The sequence below is a fragment of the Solanum verrucosum genome, unplaced genomic scaffold (assembly GCF_900185275.1).
Source record: "Solanum verrucosum unplaced genomic scaffold, falcon-dt-bn FXZP01000060.1, whole genome shotgun sequence".
Taxonomy (NCBI): domain Eukaryota; kingdom Viridiplantae; phylum Streptophyta; class Magnoliopsida; order Solanales; family Solanaceae; genus Solanum; species Solanum verrucosum.
Genome location: NW_026020129.1, coordinates 733,979 through 755,792, shown reverse-complemented (window position 1 = coordinate 755,792; position 21,814 = coordinate 733,979). Strand labels below are relative to the sequence as shown.

Sequence of the window (21,814 nt, the reverse complement as noted above, 5' to 3'; positions counted from 1 at the left end):
GAGGTTCTCTTGCCCAAAATGCCTACAAATGTGCCTCTCACTGATTCAAGAGTTGATTGACCTTCTGGGTTAGGTGAGCAGCCATTGGGTAATGAGTTTGAGAAGGTTGAGGATGAGGCTGATGTTGGTTCAACTACTGAGACTGATGAGGAGAAGTTCAGGAGGGACAATGAGCATATTAGTGTGTAGGACTTACTGGAGCTTAATGGTTTAGAGGATTTGATTGTTCAAATGACTTTGGAGAGATCTTGTATAAAGACCTCCAAGATTGGCACTAGTAGAGTATGTTTGTCAGATTCTACTATTTTTACTCTTGATGTGTCGGGCACTAATGCCCTAATTAATGCTACATTATTGCCTCCCACTTCAGATGATCTAGGTAGTGATCCCTAAGATGGTTCTATTCCCTTTGAGTCATATGATGAGAGTTCTTCACAGGCATAACATGTCGGGGGGGATTACTCTTTTCTCTAACACTTTCATTTTTATAGCATTAAGGACAAAACTACTTATTTTTGGTGGGGTGAGGCCACCTATGCCTACATTCCCTTTTCTGATATTGTATTTTGTTATTTAGTTAGAAGTTGAGATTTTGATGTTTTGGTTTAATTATGTTTGGTTGTTTTTTTGTTTCATTTTGTCTCTCTATCGATTACCCTATCCATAAATTTTGAAATAATTGTTAGTCATTGATATTATTCAAGGATTAATTTGGTTTATATCATTGTCTTAGATAGTGCTCTTGATGAGAGATGTGTTTTGTGTTGATGTTGCAAGAGGAAATTAGTTTTACTTTACTATTGAATGATCTTTTAAAATCTTGTGTTGACTAATTGTGTATTGATGTCTGCCTTGCAATGAACATCACACACAAGCTTCTTAATATTGTAGAGCTGTGTGACTTGATTGTAATTGAACTGTCATGTGTGGTGAGTTCCTACTTGAAAGCATGTTTAATTTGCTTATTCCTAAAATTTGTCTTGTTAGTCTAATTTTTTTGCCTTGTTGAATGTGAGAAATGATCTTGGGCACAAATTTTTAGAGGGTACATATATCTACATAACTTTTGTGACTACCTTGAGAGGGTGTGCAACCAATTTGGCACCATTTGAGCCTATACCATTTGTTGTTGACCCCATTTAAACCTCTTGAGAGAAATATGTCCCTAATTTCTCATCCATAAATCCTTTTCTAAGCATTGGTTTGTTTGAATAACCAACTTAGGCAAAAAGCAAAGAGCCTAAGTTGGGGTGTGGAAAGGAAAAAGGAAACAAAGCCAAGTAAAAAGGAAGAAATAAAGTGAGACTCAACCTTGAAGTTTGTTGCAAAAAGAAGGAACCCCTCTTTATAAAACAAAGATGAGAAAAAACATGAAAAAAATGTTTTGATGAAATAAAAGGGGTTTCCAATAACGAGAATGAAAAATTGAGTATTAAGTCTCCAAGTGAAAAGAATGAAAGAAACTTGAGAAGATGTGGAAATGAGTATAACAATAATTTGAAAAGGTGAAGTCACTGAGCCAAATTAACAATACATTTACCCTCATCCCCATTACCCTTGATATCTTGCTAAAATTGGGTTTTGTGATAATTTGAAACTATGGACAAACATATGGGATGAAGTTTGTATGTATTTCTCTTTCGAAGAATGAAAGTTCTATTGATTCCTAAGTTCTTTTATTGATGTTCTTTTTGAGAGAATGGATTATTTTTTTTGTTGTTAGGGCACTTGAATGCTTTTGTTGAAGCATGATTTTGCATTATAAGGGAGGTTTAGGGAACTTGAGCTTGTGTTGATACTGACTAGTCCTCAGTTGAAGCTTATTGAGCATGATGGAGATATTGCGTATACTTGTTAGTAGTCTTGTAATGGTACTTGCATGTTTACTCACATTGAGAACTATTGTAAAAACCCTTGTTAAACTGATTGTGTTTTTGATTTACTTTAGGACAAGCAAAGGTTTAAGTTAGGGGAGGATGTTGATGAGTGGCATATTTTCACTCATTTGAGGCCTTTTTAGTTTAGCAAATAGTGTCCTCAATGCCTATTTATGTCCTTAACTAATGATATTTTGATATTTTACAACTATGAAGGCTAAAGGACTAGGCAAGGATGAATCTATGAAAAAAAGGCCAAAAACATTGAAAAGAGGGTAAACTCCAGCTTAGGATCACCTAACAAAAAAGGGTGGATTTCCCAATAGGTCAGACACCACCTAAAGTGACAGTGTTCAGGTTTGAAAATAAATCAAGGTAGTTCGGTGAACCAAAGTGGAATCGGCGATTCACTAAAGTCATTGGGTGAGCTAACAGTTCCATTGTTGAAGGTGACAAAACACTAAATTAAACTAAACGTTGAATAGGTGAACAAGGTGATGCACGGTGATTCACCAAATGTGAAACACTGACTCGATCGAGTTCGCCTATTGATATTCAAACACCTGAAGCTTGAACCCAAGGAAGGGCGAGCTAAAGAACAAATGGTGATCCATCGAACATGCTAGGTGAGCCTAACTAACGTAGCCGAGCAGGTCACGCATGGAATTTCAGACTAATTTTTGGAAAACAATAAATTACACAAAGGAAAGAGAATTTTATATCTTTGAACTATAAATTACCCAAAGGAAAGAGAACTTTATATCTTTGAATATTTTTTTATCATATTTTTATATCCATTAGCTTTAGTGCTTTTGCCAATTCTAACTTTTTCATATTGAGAAATAGACTTCTTAGTTTCAGGGGGTTTGAACAATATTTTATTTGACATTTGAGGGTTCAATTCAAAATGAGTGTTAAAAATTATTGTTTATTTTCAACTCTCTAATTGATGAAAACATAATTGGTATACTTTGTTTTCCTTTTATGGTTGTTGGCTTTAACCCGAATTCTAGGGGTGTGATTATGGGGTGTGGGTGTTGATTTAATTTAGTGGGTCTTGTGTCTTAATATATTTATTGTTATTCATTCATGGATTTGAGTTATTTATCATGGGGATTATTTATGAGTTACGGTGGTAAAGTTAATCCTAGTCTAGATCTTTGATTGATGCTCAAAAGAGATCAACTGAAGCAGGTAAATAGCTTAATGCATGCAAATTTAGGTTTGGTTTCTGTAGTTTGCTCGCAAGTGAAAATATGATTCAATTCTAATTGTCAAATCTGGTAGAAAGAGAGATTTTAGTAAGGAATTGGATTGATTGTTTCACCTAGATGAGAATGGAAGAGATTCTTCCATGATATAATGTTTTAAGATCGAAAGAAAATTTGTGTGATAGAAGATTACCCATCTTATCCATGTTTCTCTAGCATTATTGAGCAATCACTTGTACCCCTATTTGACATTGATATCAATCCCCAAACCCCTAGACCGTCTCTTATTTGTTTAATCCCCTAATTTTAGTTAATTTGTCATAATTGATTCCAAATCTCTCTTATTAATTTGGTGGGATCATACATCCATTTGTCCTAATTACTAAATTGAATTTGTTTGCATACTAATTTCCTTATTGAATCCTTATCCTTAGATCACTCCTTGTGGATTTGACTTCCACTCTGTTGTTGGGTATTTACATTGCTAGTGATCACTTACTCTTTAATTTTTTTTACAGTAATTTGAGTGTTATCAGTAGTCCTAACAATGACCCATCCTATCACTCGTAGGTCAATTTACTAGGAATTGAAAATTCCAAAACTCAACAATGATCCTACGACTTCCTTTCTACGGATAGTAGAACTTCCTACAGTCTGTAGATTGGACTCGTAGTTCACTATTTCAGTGTCAACTAAAAATTTCCCTTTTTAGTCCAACTTTCCAATTTCAAGTTGTTACATAGAAGGATCTTAAGGGTTTGGGGTTTATTGTGATCCTTCATGGATTGTTCTTGGTCTTGTCTTGATGCAACATATTAAGGTAATTTATTATTCTTCGAGGCAAATAAAGGTGCATAAAAAGAATTATTCGACTCATGATTTGGAGTTAGTGACGGTGGTTTTTTAATAATGATTTGGAGACACTATTTCTATAGTGTTAATGTTGATGTGTTTACCGTGCATGTGTTTGAAATATGTGTTTAAGAAAAATGATTTGAATCTTCGCCAAATAAGGTGGTTTGAAGTGTTTATGATTATGATATGAGCATTCTTTATCATCCAAGTGAGGCAAATATGGTTGTTGATACTCTTAGCCAATTGTCGATGAGTAGTATGGCTCACATTGAGGATGGTAAGAAAGACTTTGTTCCAACCACATTACCAATTTAAGTGCACTCCCCATGATATGCTTAGACAACAACTTGAGTTGGGTCATCATTTTAGCCATGTTTTCATCTTGTTCATTGTCCTTTTCTATTTGCTCTTTGCTCATACTCAGTTGTAGAGTGGACACTTGGTCTTCTCTAGTATGCCATGCTGTAACAAACCGAACTGTCGTTATTTAGGAAAGCAAACCTTCGAGAAAATACTAGGGCACTGTCCCGCCAGGGCGAGCTAGATGCCACTAGGGCGGCAATGCCACAACGGGATAAGTAGCCGCCAGAGTGAATATACCGTGAGTTTACGGTATTTCTAATACATTTCACTTACAAGTTGTGTGTGTCTAGGGCCTTTTTATATTGGTTTTTATGTATTTTATCATGTTTTGCAGGAAAGGTGTTCAGGCGCGGAAGTTTAGAGACACTGAAGGAAATGCAGAAAAAGGCATCCACGGAGGTCATCTACGGACCGTAGGTCCATTTACGGTCCGTAGGTGATGACCGTAGATCAGCAGGAATGTGTTGATGATAAATCAGGGAAATCTGACCAAGGGTGGAACCACGGTGCCCATTGACGGTCCGTAGATTGATCTACGGACCGTACTGTTGATCCGTAGAGTGAGATTGCGAGGGTTCCAGTACCTGATTTTTGAAGATGCTAAGTATGGAGCTACGGAAGGAATTGACGGACCGTAGGTCGATCTACGGTCCGTGCTTCTGGTCCGTCGTTTGCTTTAGAGAAGCTGATTGTTGGATGCTGAAATATTTTCTAAGTCCCGAGTAACGGAAGGGACTTACAGACGTAGATCAATCGACGGTCCGTAAGTCAGTCTCGTGGATCGAAGACGCGTACCTGAACAAAACTTTCCTTAATTTGTTTCCTTTTTATTTAGGATTTGTTTTCTATAAATAGGACATGTAAACCTCGTTTTTGGGGGTTAGACACTATTATTCTATTTTTGCTTTATAACTTTGGAGATTAATTTGCAACCCTAGCAATTATTGATTTCCTAAGTTCGTTTGAAGATTTGGCTTTGCAATTCAAGTTAATTTTCTGAGTTTACTATTCTCTTGACGTAAGTTCATGATTTCTCCATCTACGATTATGAATTGTGTTCTTGCTAATATGAGTAACTAAATCCACAACTAGGGTTGTGGGAACCATGATCGATTAACAAAGTATGAATAGTAAATAAGCAATTCTTGACTATTATTTTGCATGCATTGATAATTCTTTTGTTTAGAAGTCTTTTAACGGTGGCCAACGTTAGAACTCGCCTTGTTACTACTTGCCGGACCAAGGAGGTAATTAACAAGAAAAGAATTATCAACATAGATTTAGTGTGATGCTATCTAATAGGCTAGTGTCGATTGGTGCGAAGTAATAACTAAGCCAAACATCGATTATGATGTCTAATATGAGGTAAAGGTAAGGGTTAGTAAATTATACACACGTAGCCGGACCAAGGTGCCGGGTGAAATTCTCTAGATGCCGGACCAAGGATTTAGAGATACCTAACTTATCACTTTGCATGTAATATACTAGAAAAGGATTGTTATTACTAGGATTACTGCGTTATGAGATTATGGGAAACACGCGTACCCTAGTTATTTCTCTTATCTTGATAACAACCAAAGTTGAATTTAATTATTGATTACAATATTAAGTCTTACTATTTGTTTTACACAAGCACAACCCCCCTTTTATTACCTGTTTCTGGAAATAATTTGACTAATCGAATATAATTGTTGGTTAAAAGTAAAGTCTAAACCATTTTCCTCGTGGGATCGATCCCAACCTACAAGTTGGGTTCTTTACTTGATAACGATCGCTTATGCTTCTGAAAGGAAGTGTAATTTGAGCGTATCATCTTACGTTCACAATACAGTACCACAAAGCAAAGAACAAAAAACAAAAAAAATATCAACAAAGTTAAGAGAAAGTATGACAAATTGAAAAAATAATATCCAGTACTATCACATTGAAGTAATTAATTACTACAACTTTTATAGGATTAAAGATACTAAGATTTGTACTCATTTAATGTACAAGTATTATCAAGTAATTATAAAAAAAATGCTGAGAATCAGTTAATTTGCACCAATTCTCGTCATTTTTTTTTCATTTAATGCAATGTGATCTTACTGAAATAATTCGAATCTTTAAATTATTATAATCCAATTCGATCACATTTCATTAAATGAAAAAAAAAATATGAGAGTTAGTGCAAATTAATCCTTAGTAATATTGAGGATTTGAACTAACTCTCATCATTTTTGTATAATCACTCAATAGTGATAATACTTGTACATCAAACGAGTACTAATTCTTAGTATCTTTTATCCTATAAAACGTTAATTAATTACTTCAACTCTATTTCTTGTTTCAGAATAACTCGTGAATAGAGTTTGAAGATTCAAACAATCTTATTATTATGATATAGTGTGAAAATTAGAATTGATTAATTAAATTTATTATACAACCTTTTTAAATTGTTGCTTCTATTAATTTATATATTTTGTTACGAGTACCTTTTGTTTACAGACTTGTTTACCTTTTAAATAACATTAGTAAAATCAAACTAACTATGGACATTTAACATGAAGCACGCATATGTAGTGATTGTACTTGTATTCACATATAAATACGATTACAATAGCGTTAGAAGTAAAAAAATTGACGAGAATCAGTGCATATTTATCCTTGATAATTTTTAAGGATTTGAACTAACACCCATCATTTCATTATTTTTCTATTTAACGGTATTGTGATCACAACATGCGTGGTTCCTATTTTAAAACTAATTTTAACAAAATAAAAATAAAAAGTTTAATGTATTTTCAAATTAAAATACTTTTTATTTTTCTATTAAATTTTTTTATTACAATATTTATTAACTCTGTTATAAAATTGTCAAGTGGCTTTTCAAAAGCTTGTCAATTGGCCTAACCACATTGCAAATTACTCTCTTTTATCATACAACTGTTATCATTTTTTTGATTCTATTACTTCATAGCACTTACAATTACATATTTTTTTATCGTTCAAGTAAAGTAAATAAATTCAAATTAAATATCGTCATACAACACAACCTACACACGTAGTGATTGTAACCTTATTCTCTTATAAGTACAAGGAATATCAATTGAGCGTTAAATTTAACAAAAAATGACGAGAGTTGACCTAAACTAATCCTTAGTCCTTTTTAACGTTTTGAACTAAGTCTCATCATTTCTTATGCTTTAGCACTCAATTGTGATCATATTCGTAGAATCTTTTACTATATCATTTTTTTTTATAAAAAAAAACAATAGTATGTATAATAGACATGTAATCAACTTCTTTAACTCTATTTCTTGATTTTCAATAACTTCTGTATGCAATTTGAATATTCAAATTATTATAATCCAGTTCGATCACACTTCATTATATGAAAAAAATGATGAGAATTAGTGCAAATTAATCCTTAGTAATATGAAGGATTTGAACTAACTCTCGTCATTTTTTTATAATCACTCAATAGTATCTTTTACTCAATAGTATTTTTTACCCTACAAAAACGTAGTAATTAATTACTTCAACTCTATTTCTTATTTTAGAATAACTCGTGAATACAGTTTGAAGATTCAAACAATCTTATTATTATGATATTGTGTGAAAATTAGAATTGATTAATCAAATTTATTATACAACCCTTTTAAATATTTGCTTCTATTAATTTATCCATATTTATTACAACATTTATTCACTCTGTCATAAAATTATCAAGTGATTTTTCAATAGCTTGCCACTTGGACTAACCACATTGCAAACTACTTTACTTTATTATACGACTCTTATATATCTTTGATTCAATTACTTCATCCAATTTCGTTCCAACACTTACATTTATAGATTTTTTGTCTTTTAAGTCAAGTAAATAAATTTAAATTAAGGGAAAAAGGACAAATATATCCCCAAACTTTGATAGATGGTACGTCTATGCCCCCGTTATACTTTTCGTCCATATCAGCCCCTGCCGTCCAATTATCGGTGCACACATGTCCCTCTCACTAACGGCCCCCTCATTCTGTACACGTGTCCAAATCCTAAGCAACTACCCATTTAACCATTATTTTTAACCCATAAACTAATAACACGCCCCATAACTCAATTCCGACCAAATTCCAACCTGATTCCCTCTAAAATATCCTAATGAGTATTTATCAATAAACCCATTATACTCTGTGAATTCCCATTTGATCAATTTTTCACAAAGAATAATCAAATTGGTAAAAAGGGGTTGCTTTAATTTATTGAAATTGTAGAATTTTAGTGTTTTCTTGGTATTTTCGAAGCTTTTTCAATTCTGGGTGTGTTTTATTTTTTGTGGGTTTGAGTATTTCATCAATGGCTGCTAGTGCTGAAGAAGTGTCTGGTGAGACAACAGTGGTTGAAGCTCCTGTTGTTCAGTCTTTATCATCACCAAATACTGATAACACCAACAATAATTCTGAATTTAATGGTATTAAGGATTCATCCGATTCAATTGCAAATGTGAAATCAGTTAAGTAAATTCGGGTGGGTTTGGGTTTTGATAAATACTCATCAGGATATTTAGAGGGAATCAGGTGGGAATTGGGTTATGGGGCGGGTTATTAGTTTATGGGTTAAAAACAATGGTCAAACGGGTAGTTGCTTAGGATTTAGACACGTGTACAGAATGAGGGGCCGTTGGTGAGAGGGGCATGTATGTACGATAATTGGACTACAGGGGCTGGTATGGACGAAAAGTATAACGGAGGTCATAGACATACCATTTATCAAAGTTTGGGGATATAATTGTCCTTTTTCCCTTAAATTAAATATTGTCATACAAGAGAGACAGATAGATTGGTCGTTAAAGAAGCATTCACTATCTTAAAATTTTGGATCTCTATGCATACATATATATAATAATAATTAATTAATAATACTATTTTATAAGTGGAAAGTTTACAAGTTAAAATCTTTAGGAAAATACCTTAAAAATTAAAGGCTAAAATTATCTGTTACCTAAAAGTAAAATTACTTTTTATTATATAATTTTATATGCTACTTAATGTCTCTATACTACTTAAATGGAAAGAGCTTTCCATCTTCTGCTAGTTATTTCTACAAATGTGATCATTTTGCCATATTGGAAAGATAAAAATGAAAATTTTAAGATGTAGTTCAGTCCATCTAGAATGGTGGAAATTGAAAGTCAGCAATCCAACTAATATCCAAATGAATTGTATATAATAAATTTTAAAAAGAGATAAATAATTTCATCAAATCTTATAAAATGGTAAATAATGATTACATTAAATTGATACTTGAATTTTTTTTTATCTTATTAATCCATTAAATTTGCTCAATGATCAGCTTATATAAATGGATTTATAGGTCAAGAATATGCATAATCCTAACCATTTGAAGAAACAATAGAAAGAACTTACAAATTTACCGGTAAGTTCATTTTCCTTTGTTATTTTATTTCTACAAGTTCTCATAAAAATGTTTTTATAAGGCAAGTTTTTAGTGAAATGTTTGACATAGTGAAAACATTCATACATGATTACTTAAAAATTATCGGATTATCAAAGAGATATCTATAAATAAGCTATCTTAAAACATGAGTTTGATATGTCATTTTAAAAACATTATAATTTTAAAAATGATTCATAACGTATTTGAAAACTAGCACATATATATATGCATATATATGGGAGATTACTGACCTCCGAGAAAGCCAACTGAATGTTATGTATAAACAAGTTCCTTCAAATTTGAAATCATAGAACCTGAAAAGACAAGTATCAGAGAAACTAATAGAAGTGATACAGAAAATGAAAACAAATTAACCCAAGGGAGCGGGGTTTATGTTGGTATTTTAATAAAGAAATAAAGAAAATAACAGAGAAAAACTTTGAGAGAAAAATACTGCAGTTTTATCAAAGAGAATTATTTTATTAATAATTCAGAGACTTGCATTCATAGATATAATTCTTAACTAAAAATAGAAAAATAAGATACTAACTTATCAACTTAATTCAAATAACAAATAAAAAGAACTAACTCCTAAATATAAGTTAAATAGGACTCTAATAACATAATTTTAAAATCCTAAAAATAGATAATTGTTTTATTTCTGCAATATCCTGAGACATATTCTCAACACTCCTTTTTTGATCATGAATTGTAGATTGTAGTCTCATTTGAAATTGACCTTGTGAACAAATCTGTTAATTCATCATTTGTCTTGCAAGGCTTGTGTGCATCTTCTGTTGGATTAAATGAGAAGCTCTAACCTCTCATTTCAACTTGTAAAATCTCTTGCTTAGTAGAATAAAAAATTCGACAATATTTGTCTCCAAATAATAATTTAAATCATTTTTCTATTAACTGACCAACACTAAACAAACTTTTATCAATATCAGGCACATAAAGAACCTCTGAAATTATTTTTGTACCTGAATTTATTTTAATTGAAACAGACCCTTTTCCTTTTGCAGGAATACAATCACCATTCCCAATTCTGACTTTCTTATTTTCCATAGGAATGAACTCTTTAAAAAGATTTCTTTCATATGTCATGTGGTTTGTACAACCACTATCAATCATCCAAAAATCAAATTTTTTGGTTGAAAAACAAGTTGCCACAAATAAGTGGTCTTCTTCTTTTTCTTCTTCAGTAGTGACTTGGGAAACTGTTTCATCTTTTTGAAATTTGTTTTTGCAAATCACAGCTTCATGACCAAGTTGTTTGCAGTTCTTGCACTGTGTATCTGGTCTTTTCCAACATTTATATGGAGGATGTCCACTTTTTCCACAGTGCTGACAAGGTGGGTAATTTTCCAAAAATTTACCCTTGCTTTGAGTTTTGTGACTGGCTACTAATGCTACTTCAACCATGCCATCTTGCCTCATAAGTCTCCTTTGTTCCTGAGCCTGCAAAGAATTTAACAATTCTGCCAAGGTAATTTTGGACAGATCTTGTGTGTTTTCCAAGGTAGTTATACATGCTTCATATCTTTCGGGCACTGTAACAAGAACTTTTTCAACAATTTTTGTATCTTTAAATTCAGTGCCTAGTAATCTTACCTTGTTGACAATACCAAGCAATTTGTCAGAGTATTCCTTGACTGTTTTTGACTCTTTCATTCTCTGCAATTCGAATTCCCTCATTAAATTTAATACCTTCATTCCTCGTATTCTTTCATCTCCAACATATTCTTTCTTCAGATAATTTCAAATATTTTTTGGTGATGTGAGAGTCATGATTTTCGTGAAAACAGTTGTCGAAACAGCAGCAAACAAAGTTTGCTTTTGCCTTCGACTTAATGGTTTTCTTTTGCTTGTGACTCTTAATCTGGGCCACAGTGGGATTATTTGACAGCGGATTAATTTCATAATCCTCTTCCACGGCTTCCCAAAGATCAAGAGCCTCCAAGTAAGTTTCCATTCTCACAGCTCATAATTGATAATTCTCACCATAAAAAATAGGAAGAGCCATTCATGAAAAACTATTTTCAAAATCCATTTTTCTACTCACAGGTCCCTCAAGAAGAAGACTCTGATACCAATTGTTGGTTTTTTAATAAACAAATAAAGAAAATAACATAGAGAGACTTTGAGAGAAAAAAATACTGCAGTATTATTAAAGAGAATTATTTTATTAATAATTCAGAGACTTGCATTTATAGATATAATTCATAACTAAAAATAGAAAAATAAGATACTAACTTATCAACTTAATTCAAATAACAAATAAAAAGAACTAACTCCTAAATATAAGTCAAATAGGACTATAATAACATAATTTAAAAATCCTTAAAATAGCTAACTGTTTTATTTTTGCATGAGACATATTCTCAACAGTTTACATGTTCCTGTATCGATTTGACAAAAATTCGCCGGAACTATAGAGATTAAGTTCGCCTGTCCCTTGCCAGAGATGTAGACTTCGCCGGAGCTATAGAGATTAAGTTCGCCTTGGAACTTTGCTTACAGAAAACGCTAATGAAAATGGGAAAGAAACAAAAGAGAATAAAAAATATGAAAAAATACAAATCAACAACAAAAAAAATCAAATTGCAAAGATACACTAACCAGATTTTGTAAGACCCAAAGGTAGATGTGAACTAATAGATTCTTATTTTTCTTACTTGTGATACAATGGGAGAGAAGTGAAGTAAAAAGTGACAAGAAATGAAAAGTTAATGAGAGGTGAAAATGGGGAAGTAGCCATTAGGGGAACATCAAATAAATGAATAGGTCCATGAGTTTGTTCTGATTAGAAAGTTTTACTAAGGGAGAATACCAATATGTAAGAAGAAAACTACTAAAAAGGTGTAAACATTCAAATCAAATCAAATAGAATTTCTACAAATTATTATCCTTACAGCAATTCAACAACAAAAAAAAAGAATTCCAAAAATTAATGCTTTATTTTAACCAGTAAATTCAACTTGCTCTGTTTGAAAAGATGTGTTGTGGTGAAAAAAATATTATGCAGAAGATAGCTATCTAAAAATTAGAAACTTCATCCATTTGAATTGATATGATATATATTTCATTTTAAGCATCTCAAAAAGAGTAATGTATTTTGATATTTAGTACTGTCCTAATTTATGTGACACTTTTCGTTTTTTGAGAGTGAATAGTTTACGTTTGACCAGCAATTTACACATGAAATCTTCAAATTTTTTGAAATGAAATTTATATATTTATAAACTATGTAAAAAGTATTATAAATCACAATAATTGACAATTTGAAATATTTACAAGATGTATGAAAAAGTTACAGTCAAAGATAAACTTGTTTGATTCTCAAAATTCGAAAAGTGTTGCATAGATTAAGATGGAGTGAGTAATAATCTAACTTTGAAATGCATATCAGATGATTTATGATCGCGCAAACACTTATTACTTACCACAAGTTTTTAAACATCTTTCTTTTTAAAACTTGATATCAAATAAATCTACATTATATAAATCTAAAAAAAGCAATTGATATCTTAATGTAAATTATTAATGACAATTGGACCACATATCTAATTTGAGAATTCTTTTAGCCTTACAAATTAAAATTGACTCTTGATAGCTACAACATATAAATTAAAATAAAGAAAGTAATTGATATCTTAATGTAATTTATTAATGAAAATGGGGCCACATATCTAATTTGAGAATTCTATCGTACAAATTACAATTGATTCTTGACAATGAAAATCCTCTCGTGAGTGAATATGACATATTGGAATAACTAGAAAAATGCCTTCGAGGTAATTAGTAAGAAATAAAATTTCTCAAAATTAATAAAAAATGTTTTTTGATGATCGAACAACTATTGTTGGTTATTTTTTTCTTACGAGGCATAAAATGAATAGTAAACACTTATTTTAAGACGAAGGAATATATGTCAAATTTTAGTACTACTCCACACACCAACAACTAACGGGCCGAGCTTTTATATAAATTATTTTTCTCATTAATTCCTCTTAAATATCTAATTAGCATTTTAGAATAACAGATGTACACCTTAATATTCCCTCCGTTTGAATTTACTTGTTAAATTGATTTGACAATGGAACCTTCAAAAATAGCAAATACTTAAAATATAATGAGGCAAAATAGCTAATCTTGAAACATACTGTGAAGGAGCTTGGAAAATGCACCAATGCGCCTTAATTCTGTTAGTTAGTTATTAGCTAATTATGTAAAGAGTGTGATTAGTTAGTCAGTTAGTGCACATTTAGTTAGAATTGATTCTCTTTTCTTTGTATAAAAATAACATATTTGAGTTCATAATGAGCAAGCAAGATATTTTCCCAAATGATGTAGATTACATTTTCTCTGCAATTATCCCATTCCCTTTCATCAGTTCTTCTTCTTTCTTAGTTAATCAACATGGTATCAGAGCAATTACTGCTGCAAAGCTATACGATTGTGATGATTCTAGTAGAACTGTAATTCGTTACTTTGAAAGTTTTTTTTTCTTTTTCTGATCCATTTCAATGGCGATTCCCTCAACTGGAGTAAATTCTACAAATACAGTTACATCAATCACGATTGATCATCATCATGCTTTATATTTGCATCCTTCTGATGCACCTGGTTCCTTGACTGTGAGAATCACACTCACAAGATCTGATAATTACACATTGTGGAGTAGGGCAATGAAGTTAGCTCTACTTGGTAAGAACAAATTGGGATTCATTGACGGATCTGCCCAGCGTGATCAATTTGCAGGAGATTTGGCACGACGGTGGGATCGGTGTAATGCAATTGTTGTATAATGGATTATGAGCAATGTAAGCAAGGATCTATTAAGAGGTATTCTTTTATGCTCAAACTCTTTTTTTATTTGAGAATATTTATGTGAAAGATTTGACAAAATCAATAGTTCTAGGACCTTTCAATTGCATAAGGAGATTTTCACCTCTGTTCAAGGCGTTTCATCTGTTTTTGTTTACTATTCTAAACTCAAGAGCTTGTGGGATGAGTATGATTTGATAATTCCTCCACCGTCTTGCAATTGCTCTAAATCGAGAGAATTTAGTGAACATTTGCAATATCAAAGAGTGCTTCAGTTTCTGATGGGATTGAATGATCATTATAGTCAAGCTAGGAGCCAAATTTTAAAAACAAATCAGCCTTTGAGTTGTTATACAACAAAGTTCCCTCATTGCTTCACATGAGAGTGATAGGGTGTCTTTGCTTTGCTACTTGTCTAACTCAGAAAGATAAGTTCAAACCAAGAGCCATTAAAGTTGTATTGGTTGGGTATAGTGCTTCACAGAAAGGTTATAAATTGTATGATCTTGAAAATAAGTTGTTCTTTATTAGCAGGGATGCCACATTCATAAAGACTATATTTCCTTTCAAGGATCAGATGCCAGTTCAACAAAGTAGTGTGAAATCACAAGATTTATTATGCTATGATGAGTTGACTGCTCAGAATAGCTTAGAAGTTTAGACTCAACTATAGACTGAGAGTTCCCCTGTTCATCCTGTACCAGAAGTAGCTGAAGAAATCAATGAGTCAACATCTACAACACCACTTATACTTTCCTCAAATATTGCAGCTTTGCCTATGAGACATTCCACCAGAAATTCTAGGCCACCTATTTGGCATAAAGACTATGTAACAAAAGCTAGTTCATCTAAATGTTTGTTCTCAATTGCATCAAGTGTAAACTATTCAGGATTGTCAGCAAAGTATCAAAGTTTTCTTTCAAAACTCTCAGTAGATGTGGAACCAAAGAGCTATGTAGAAGCAACTGGTGATCTAAGGTGGGAACAGGCCATGCAAGCTGAGTTGCAAGCCTTGGAAGATAACAGTACTTGGGTGCTTGTTACACTTCCAAAAGACAAGAAACCCATAGGATGTAAGTGGGTGTACAAGATTAAGTACAGGGCAGATGGAGAAATTGAAAGGTTCAAGGCAAGGTTAGTAGCTAAGGGATACAATCAGAAGGAAGGATTGGGTTATCAGGAGACCTTCTCACCTTCTCACCTTCTCACCAGTTGTTAAAATAGTAATTGTGAGAACAGTGATGTCACTTGCTACATCTAAATAGTGGATCATGAACCAAATGGATGTTTACAATGCTTTTCTTCAAGGTGATTTATTTGAAGAAGTGTTCATGACTATTCCAGATGGTATAAAAAGGACTAAGGCTAACAGTGGGAAGGTGTGCAGATTGTTAAAATCTTTGTATGGTTTGAAGCAGGACTCTAGGTAATGGAACATCAAATTGACATCAACACTAGTAAGAACAGGTTTTCAGTAAAGTACTAGAGACTACTCTATATTCACAGAGAAGGAGAATGGGAACATAGTCATAGTCTTGGTATATATGGACGACTTATTATTAATAGGCAGTGATTCAGTCATGCTCCATGAGACTAAGGAAACACTGCACAAAGCTTTCAAAATGAAATACTTAGGAGAGGTCAAGGATTTCCTTGGAATAGAGTTTACTAGACACAAAGATGACATTTTAATGCATTAAAGAAAGTATGCTCTGGAATTGATATCAGATATAAGTATGACATGCGCTAAACCAGTTACAACACCTATGGAGATGAATCAGAAGCTTACTACGTTATTTTTTTTACCAACATGTGGTTTCTACACATGAAGACAAACCCCTAAAAGACCCCACTGAGTATCAAATGTTGATTGAGAGGTTGTTATACCTAACTACTACTAGACCGGATATAGCATTTGCAGTCCAATGTCTTAGTCAATTCATGCCCTTACCCAAGACTACTCATATAGAGGCAACAATAAGGGTAGTGAAGTATCTCAAACATGCACCAGGTTTGGGGATGTTAATGTCAGCAAAGAAGGGGGCACAATTACAAGTCTTTTGTGATGCAGATTGGGGATCATGTGTGAATAGTCACAAGTTCATTACAGGTTATCTAGTGCAGTATGATACTTCTCCTATATCCTGGAAATCAAAGAAACAAGTGACTGTCTCTAGAAGTTCAGTAGAAATTGAATATAGAGCAATGACATCCTCAACTGCTGAGGTGGTCTGGTTAACTGGTTTGTTTAAGGAACTTGGTGTAGAGTTGGTCACTCCAGTTCCCTTGTTTACTGATAGCAAGTCAACCTTGCAAATTGCAGCCAACCCAGTATTTCACAAAAGAACCAAATATCTAGACATTGACTGCCATTTTACTAGAGAAAAGATACAAGATGGATTGATTATGACTGCTTATTGGTGCTCAACAGAACAACCAACAGATATATTCACTAAAGCTCTTGGAAGAGGTTCACATGATCATCTCATATCCAAGCTAGGCATGAAGAATATCTTCATAGCTCCTAGCTTGAGAGAGGGTGTGAAGGAGCTTGGAAAATGCACTAAAGTGCCTTAATTCTGTTAGTTAGTTATTAGCTAATTATGTAAAGAAGTGTGATTAGTTAGTCGGTTAGTGCACAGTTAGTTAGAATTGATTCTCTTTTCTTTGTATAAATGTAACAGATCTGAGTCCATAATGAGCAAGCAAGATATTTTCCTAAATCATGTAGATCACATTTTCTCTGCAACTAGCCCCTTCCCTTTCATCAGTTCTTCTTCTTTCTCCTTCTTCTTCAGTTAATCAACAAATACCACTTAAAATCTTAAATTAATTAGTCGCAAAAATTACCAAACTTATTGTCATTTAACTTAATTTATTATTATTATTATTATTTCTTCATATTGAATATTCACAATAATTTGTAAAATGTGTCCAGTTAAGTCAGTAATACTGTGTGTCTCAACATATAAATCTCACAAGTACTAATTTAATAAAAAAAATCAGGAGAGCTACATAATGTCAATATATTTTGTTCTCTTGTGCTATCATGATTATTTTTTAAAAATAATATTAATCGCACTTGTTTTGTCACTGTGACTTTTTCTTTCTGCAAGAACAGAATATATTTCTATTTTTAAAAAAATATCTTTACATCAATAGGTTCAAAAATCAAATGTTAGTATTGACTTACTAAAAATCTCAACAAAAAAATCTCTTTATAAAATAAAATTTTACGACAATATTTAGAGCTAATAATTGTTGCATAATTTATTCAAACTTTAATTATTATTATTATTTATAAAGTCTGAACTGATAAATGCTCAAACTTTGTGAATTTTTCATGAAATTTAACCGGTAGAAAGTTTTTGAACTTCAAGATGTTGTTTTAGAATTTAAGTTACAAAAATTAGAAGTCTTGAAATTCTATAACGCAAAAAAGAGTTAAATTGTACTATTTTTAACTTAATATTGCATTTATATAAAAAGTAGCTACATTTGTATCGATTTTGAAACTATGACTTATTTTAAATAAAAAAATCATCATAAAAGTGATTCTTTCGTGAATTTTACCCTTAGAATGTCACTATATATAGTCATAATTGACATAAAAATCTTCCAAGTACTAATCTAAAGTTTTATTCTTTTAAACAAAAAAAAAAGGCATTGCTACTTCTAAAAGAATTGTTAGATACTTGCAACATTAATAGTTAATACATTAAACTTGTTTATATCAAGAAAAGGAAAATTAGAAGTTCTTAAACTGCAATCTCAAGTAACTGTGACAGTGAGATTGATGAAAAGAAAAAGAAAAACTATCCAAAAAAATACAATTTTTTGAAAGTTTATGTCTTTTTGTTAGGTCCGAAGACATACTTGATGATTGAATCTTTGATTGATAGCAATTCTGGAAACTCTTTTTTCAGCTTTGTCATGTCAAGCTCGTTGTTACTTCGCGGTGCAACGATCACTTTGGCTTGTTCTTGAAGATCGAAATTCTGCCATTTGAATTTGGGATCCATGTAGTCTTTATACATCTCTAGAATCTCATTGTGGCTTACAACTCCCGGATTAGTGAAGTTCCATATCCCTCTACAGTTTCTCTTTGCCATTTCAATAGAGATTGGTAGTAACTCATCTAAAACTGTCATGCTATTTGGGATGTTTACCACTTTATCATAACACGTTATCTTTGTAATGAAGTTTCTCGGGTTACTAAGGTCTGATGATATTGGCATTCTTACTCTGAGAGTGCAAACATTATCATATTCTTTTAGAAGCTCTTCAACCTGCATTATATTAAGCTATGAGAAACTAAAAATGTGAGTGAAATATAAGACGAATAGCCAATGGAAATGAACTAGTTACCATGGCTTTGGTCTTCGAGTAAAAGGATCCTGTAAAATTTGGTTTGTCTTCCTCTTTGAATCCAATGCCTGAGCCTAGTGGATGCCTCTCATCATACTCAAATATGCAACCTGTCGCGAAATTCATCACTAAGATATCTGCTTCTCTGCAGATATCAGCTAAAGTTAGTGTACCAGCAACGTTCGTTCTAATTGTCTCTGCTTTATGTGATTCACACCAATCCACATTAGGCCTCCCAGTAACACCAGCCGCGTTGAATACATGAGTTGGCTTTACTCTTATCATGTCTTGCATTAGAGAACTCCTATCCTGTAGTCGTCCTAACCCATACTCGTATGATATTCCACGTTCTTCACAAATCTTTCCTAACAACCCTCCAATCCAACCTGTTTTTCCATAAATCAAGAACTTCAAGTCTGAGCCACAACCTTTGTTGCTTCTTTTTACAAGCTGCAACAGACACCCTTCATCATGTGAAGGCACAATGTTTGAAATTCTCGGATGTGGGTGAAGGGCTCCGGTTATATCACCCCACCAATCGGGATTTTTGGTGTACCAATCGAGTGTCATCTTTAGTCCTGCCTCCCAAGTAGTCCTTTCTTGCCACCCTAACTTCTTAAGCTTTTGATCATCCAGGAAATACCTTTGGTCATTAAAAGGCCTATCTTGGACAAGCTCGATAACTTCTTGAGCATTCTTTCCGAATAATTTGCATATGTCTGCAGCCACGTCCAAAACTGCCCTCTCTTTCTTAGTGCCAATGTTATACACATGTCCAATAACCCCTTTATGCAGTATCACATCAAATGCCTCAGCAACATCAGCAGAGTACAAATAGCTCCTAACATTTGTTCCATCGCCATGAATTGGCAAACGCTCACCCTTCATTGCTAGAATAATGAACTTTGGAATCAACTTCTCAGGGAACTGATTTGGGCCATACACGTTATTCCCTCGAGTAGTGATTGTTGGTAGGCCATAAGACCTGTTATAAGCCATGACAAGCATTTCAGCTCCAGCTTTAGTCGCGGAATATGGATTAGTAGGAAGGAGTTGAGAAGCTTCAGGATTGCCAATGTCAGTCTCCAAATCAGTTTCGCCATACACTTCATCCGTACTGACATGAATGAATCTTTTGATGGATTTCGTCAACTTACAAGCCTCGAGAAGCACATGAGTACCATAAATATTATTGATGGTGAACTCGAACGAGTTTCCAAATGAATTATCCACATGAGTCTGTGCTGCAAAATGCATAATTGTGTCAATCTTCTCCTCAACCAAAAGATGGTTGATAAGATCAGCACTCGTAATATCAGCCTTGACAAATTTGAAATTCGGACATGAGTAACTTGGCTCCAAATTCTTTAGACTCGAACAATAATCGAGCTTGTCAAGAGCAACAATCCTGTAGTTAGGATAAAGCTTAGTCAATCTATTGGTTACATGAGAGGGAATGAAGCCTGCTGCACCCGTTATGAGGACATTTTTGGGTACATAAGGAGCTGGTTCGGACGACATCCTAATTTTTTGTTGCTATTTCAATACACTGTTACAAAATGATAGAAAAGAACATGTTAGGTGATTGCATAACATGAAAAACAGAACAACAAATTATGTACTTTGTTACATCTAAAGAAATCTTCACGGATTGAACAAGACACATATATCCTACGTGACATAATACACATAGACGCCACGTAGGACACTTATTAGCCAAGTAGGACGCCACCTATGATGCAAATTGGTCAAACACATATGTCTACTTGTTCAACTTTATACAAGTTTAAGTATCCTCGAGGGATTAAATATGGTGAAACACTGGCAAATTGAATCTAGTATTCTGAATATGATTGAATTTGGCTTCTTAGCAAGCAATTTTGGTAGAAAGTCCCAACATTTTTGAACAATATATATGTGAAAAAACACTAAATTTTGACAATTATTAAATTCAGAAAATTTCTCTAGTACAATATGTTTAAAGCTAAGAAACTTAAGAGATTGAACATTTCTCCAGAGATTATTGATCATAGGCTAAAACTATTCAATATCATAAATTTGTACAGAAGATCAAATTTATTATTCGTAATCTTTTGTACTTTAATTGTAAGATGGTCATTTGGTAGCCGGTTAGAATTATGCGGTTAGTAATGTAGAGATTAGTTCCACCTTCTATACTGCATAATATAATATACACATTCTCTCATATCTTATACATGTTTTAGTTATAGAAACCAAACATCTTATATGCTATTAATTTTATAGATGACTAACTTATTTTTTATCTACCTATCAAACATCGCATAAATTAATACATGGATAACTTGTTTCTTATCCAGCAATCAAACGACCCCTAAGTAACATGGTAGTAATTAACAAAATCAACAAGAGTAACCACAAATAGATCACAATACCATAAACCAAAAGAAAAAGAAAAAAAGACTTACATTTTCACTTCATGGAATTTTCAGAATAGTTTTGGTGGGAAATTATAAAGATTGCAGACGTAAGAATAAAAGAAGAATTAAAGTCAGAGCAATTCATACATTTTTTGGCAAATGCATCAATTTAGTGAAAATAATTAAAGAGGATTAATTAATGGGAGAGAAAAGCTTAACAAAAAGCTGTAGTGAAAAGGGATAAGAATGGCTGTTGATGCGTGATTATAGCAAAAGTAGTAGAGATTAACCCTTTTTTTAGTTCCTTCTTTTCAGCCTAATCTATAGATTACACTTTCACAATTATGACCGCTAGTCAAATATATATAAAAAAGATATACTACATCATTTCAATTTGTTTATTCTATTTTTCCTTTTTAGACCATTTAAAAGAATAATGAATTAATTATATACATAAAATTACATAAACAATCAAATA

At 32.7% G+C, this 21,814-nt stretch overlaps 1 protein-coding gene across 1 annotated transcript; it reads right to left on the bottom strand.

Annotated features, from left to right (window-relative positions):
- Positions 1 to 18,325: 18,325 nt before the first annotated feature.
- Positions 18,326 to 21,552, bottom strand: LOC125826097 (trifunctional UDP-glucose 4,6-dehydratase/UDP-4-keto-6-deoxy-D-glucose 3,5-epimerase/UDP-4-keto-L-rhamnose-reductase RHM1-like). Its single transcript, XM_049505400.1, has 3 exons — positions 21,385 to 21,552; positions 18,938 to 20,486; positions 18,326 to 18,858 (listed from the first exon to the last, which is right to left on the bottom strand). The coding sequence occupies exons 2-3, from the start codon at positions 20,456 to 20,458 to the stop codon at positions 18,415 to 18,417; spliced, it is 1,965 nt and encodes a 654-aa protein (XP_049361357.1). The 5' UTR covers positions 20,459 to 20,486; positions 21,385 to 21,552; the 3' UTR covers positions 18,326 to 18,414.
- Between the last annotated feature and the right edge of the window lie 262 nt (positions 21,553 to 21,814).

Excerpts from the sequence above, each read along its gene's own strand:
- LOC125826097 (XM_049505400.1), bottom strand. The coding sequence starts at position 20,458 with ATGTCGTCCGAACCAGCTCCTTATGTACCCAAAAATGTCCTCATAACG. Across the intron at positions 18,859-18,937 it reads ACTCGAAGACCAAAGCCATG|GTTGAAGAGCTTCTAAAAGA; the intron begins GTAACTAGTTCA and ends AATATAATGCAG.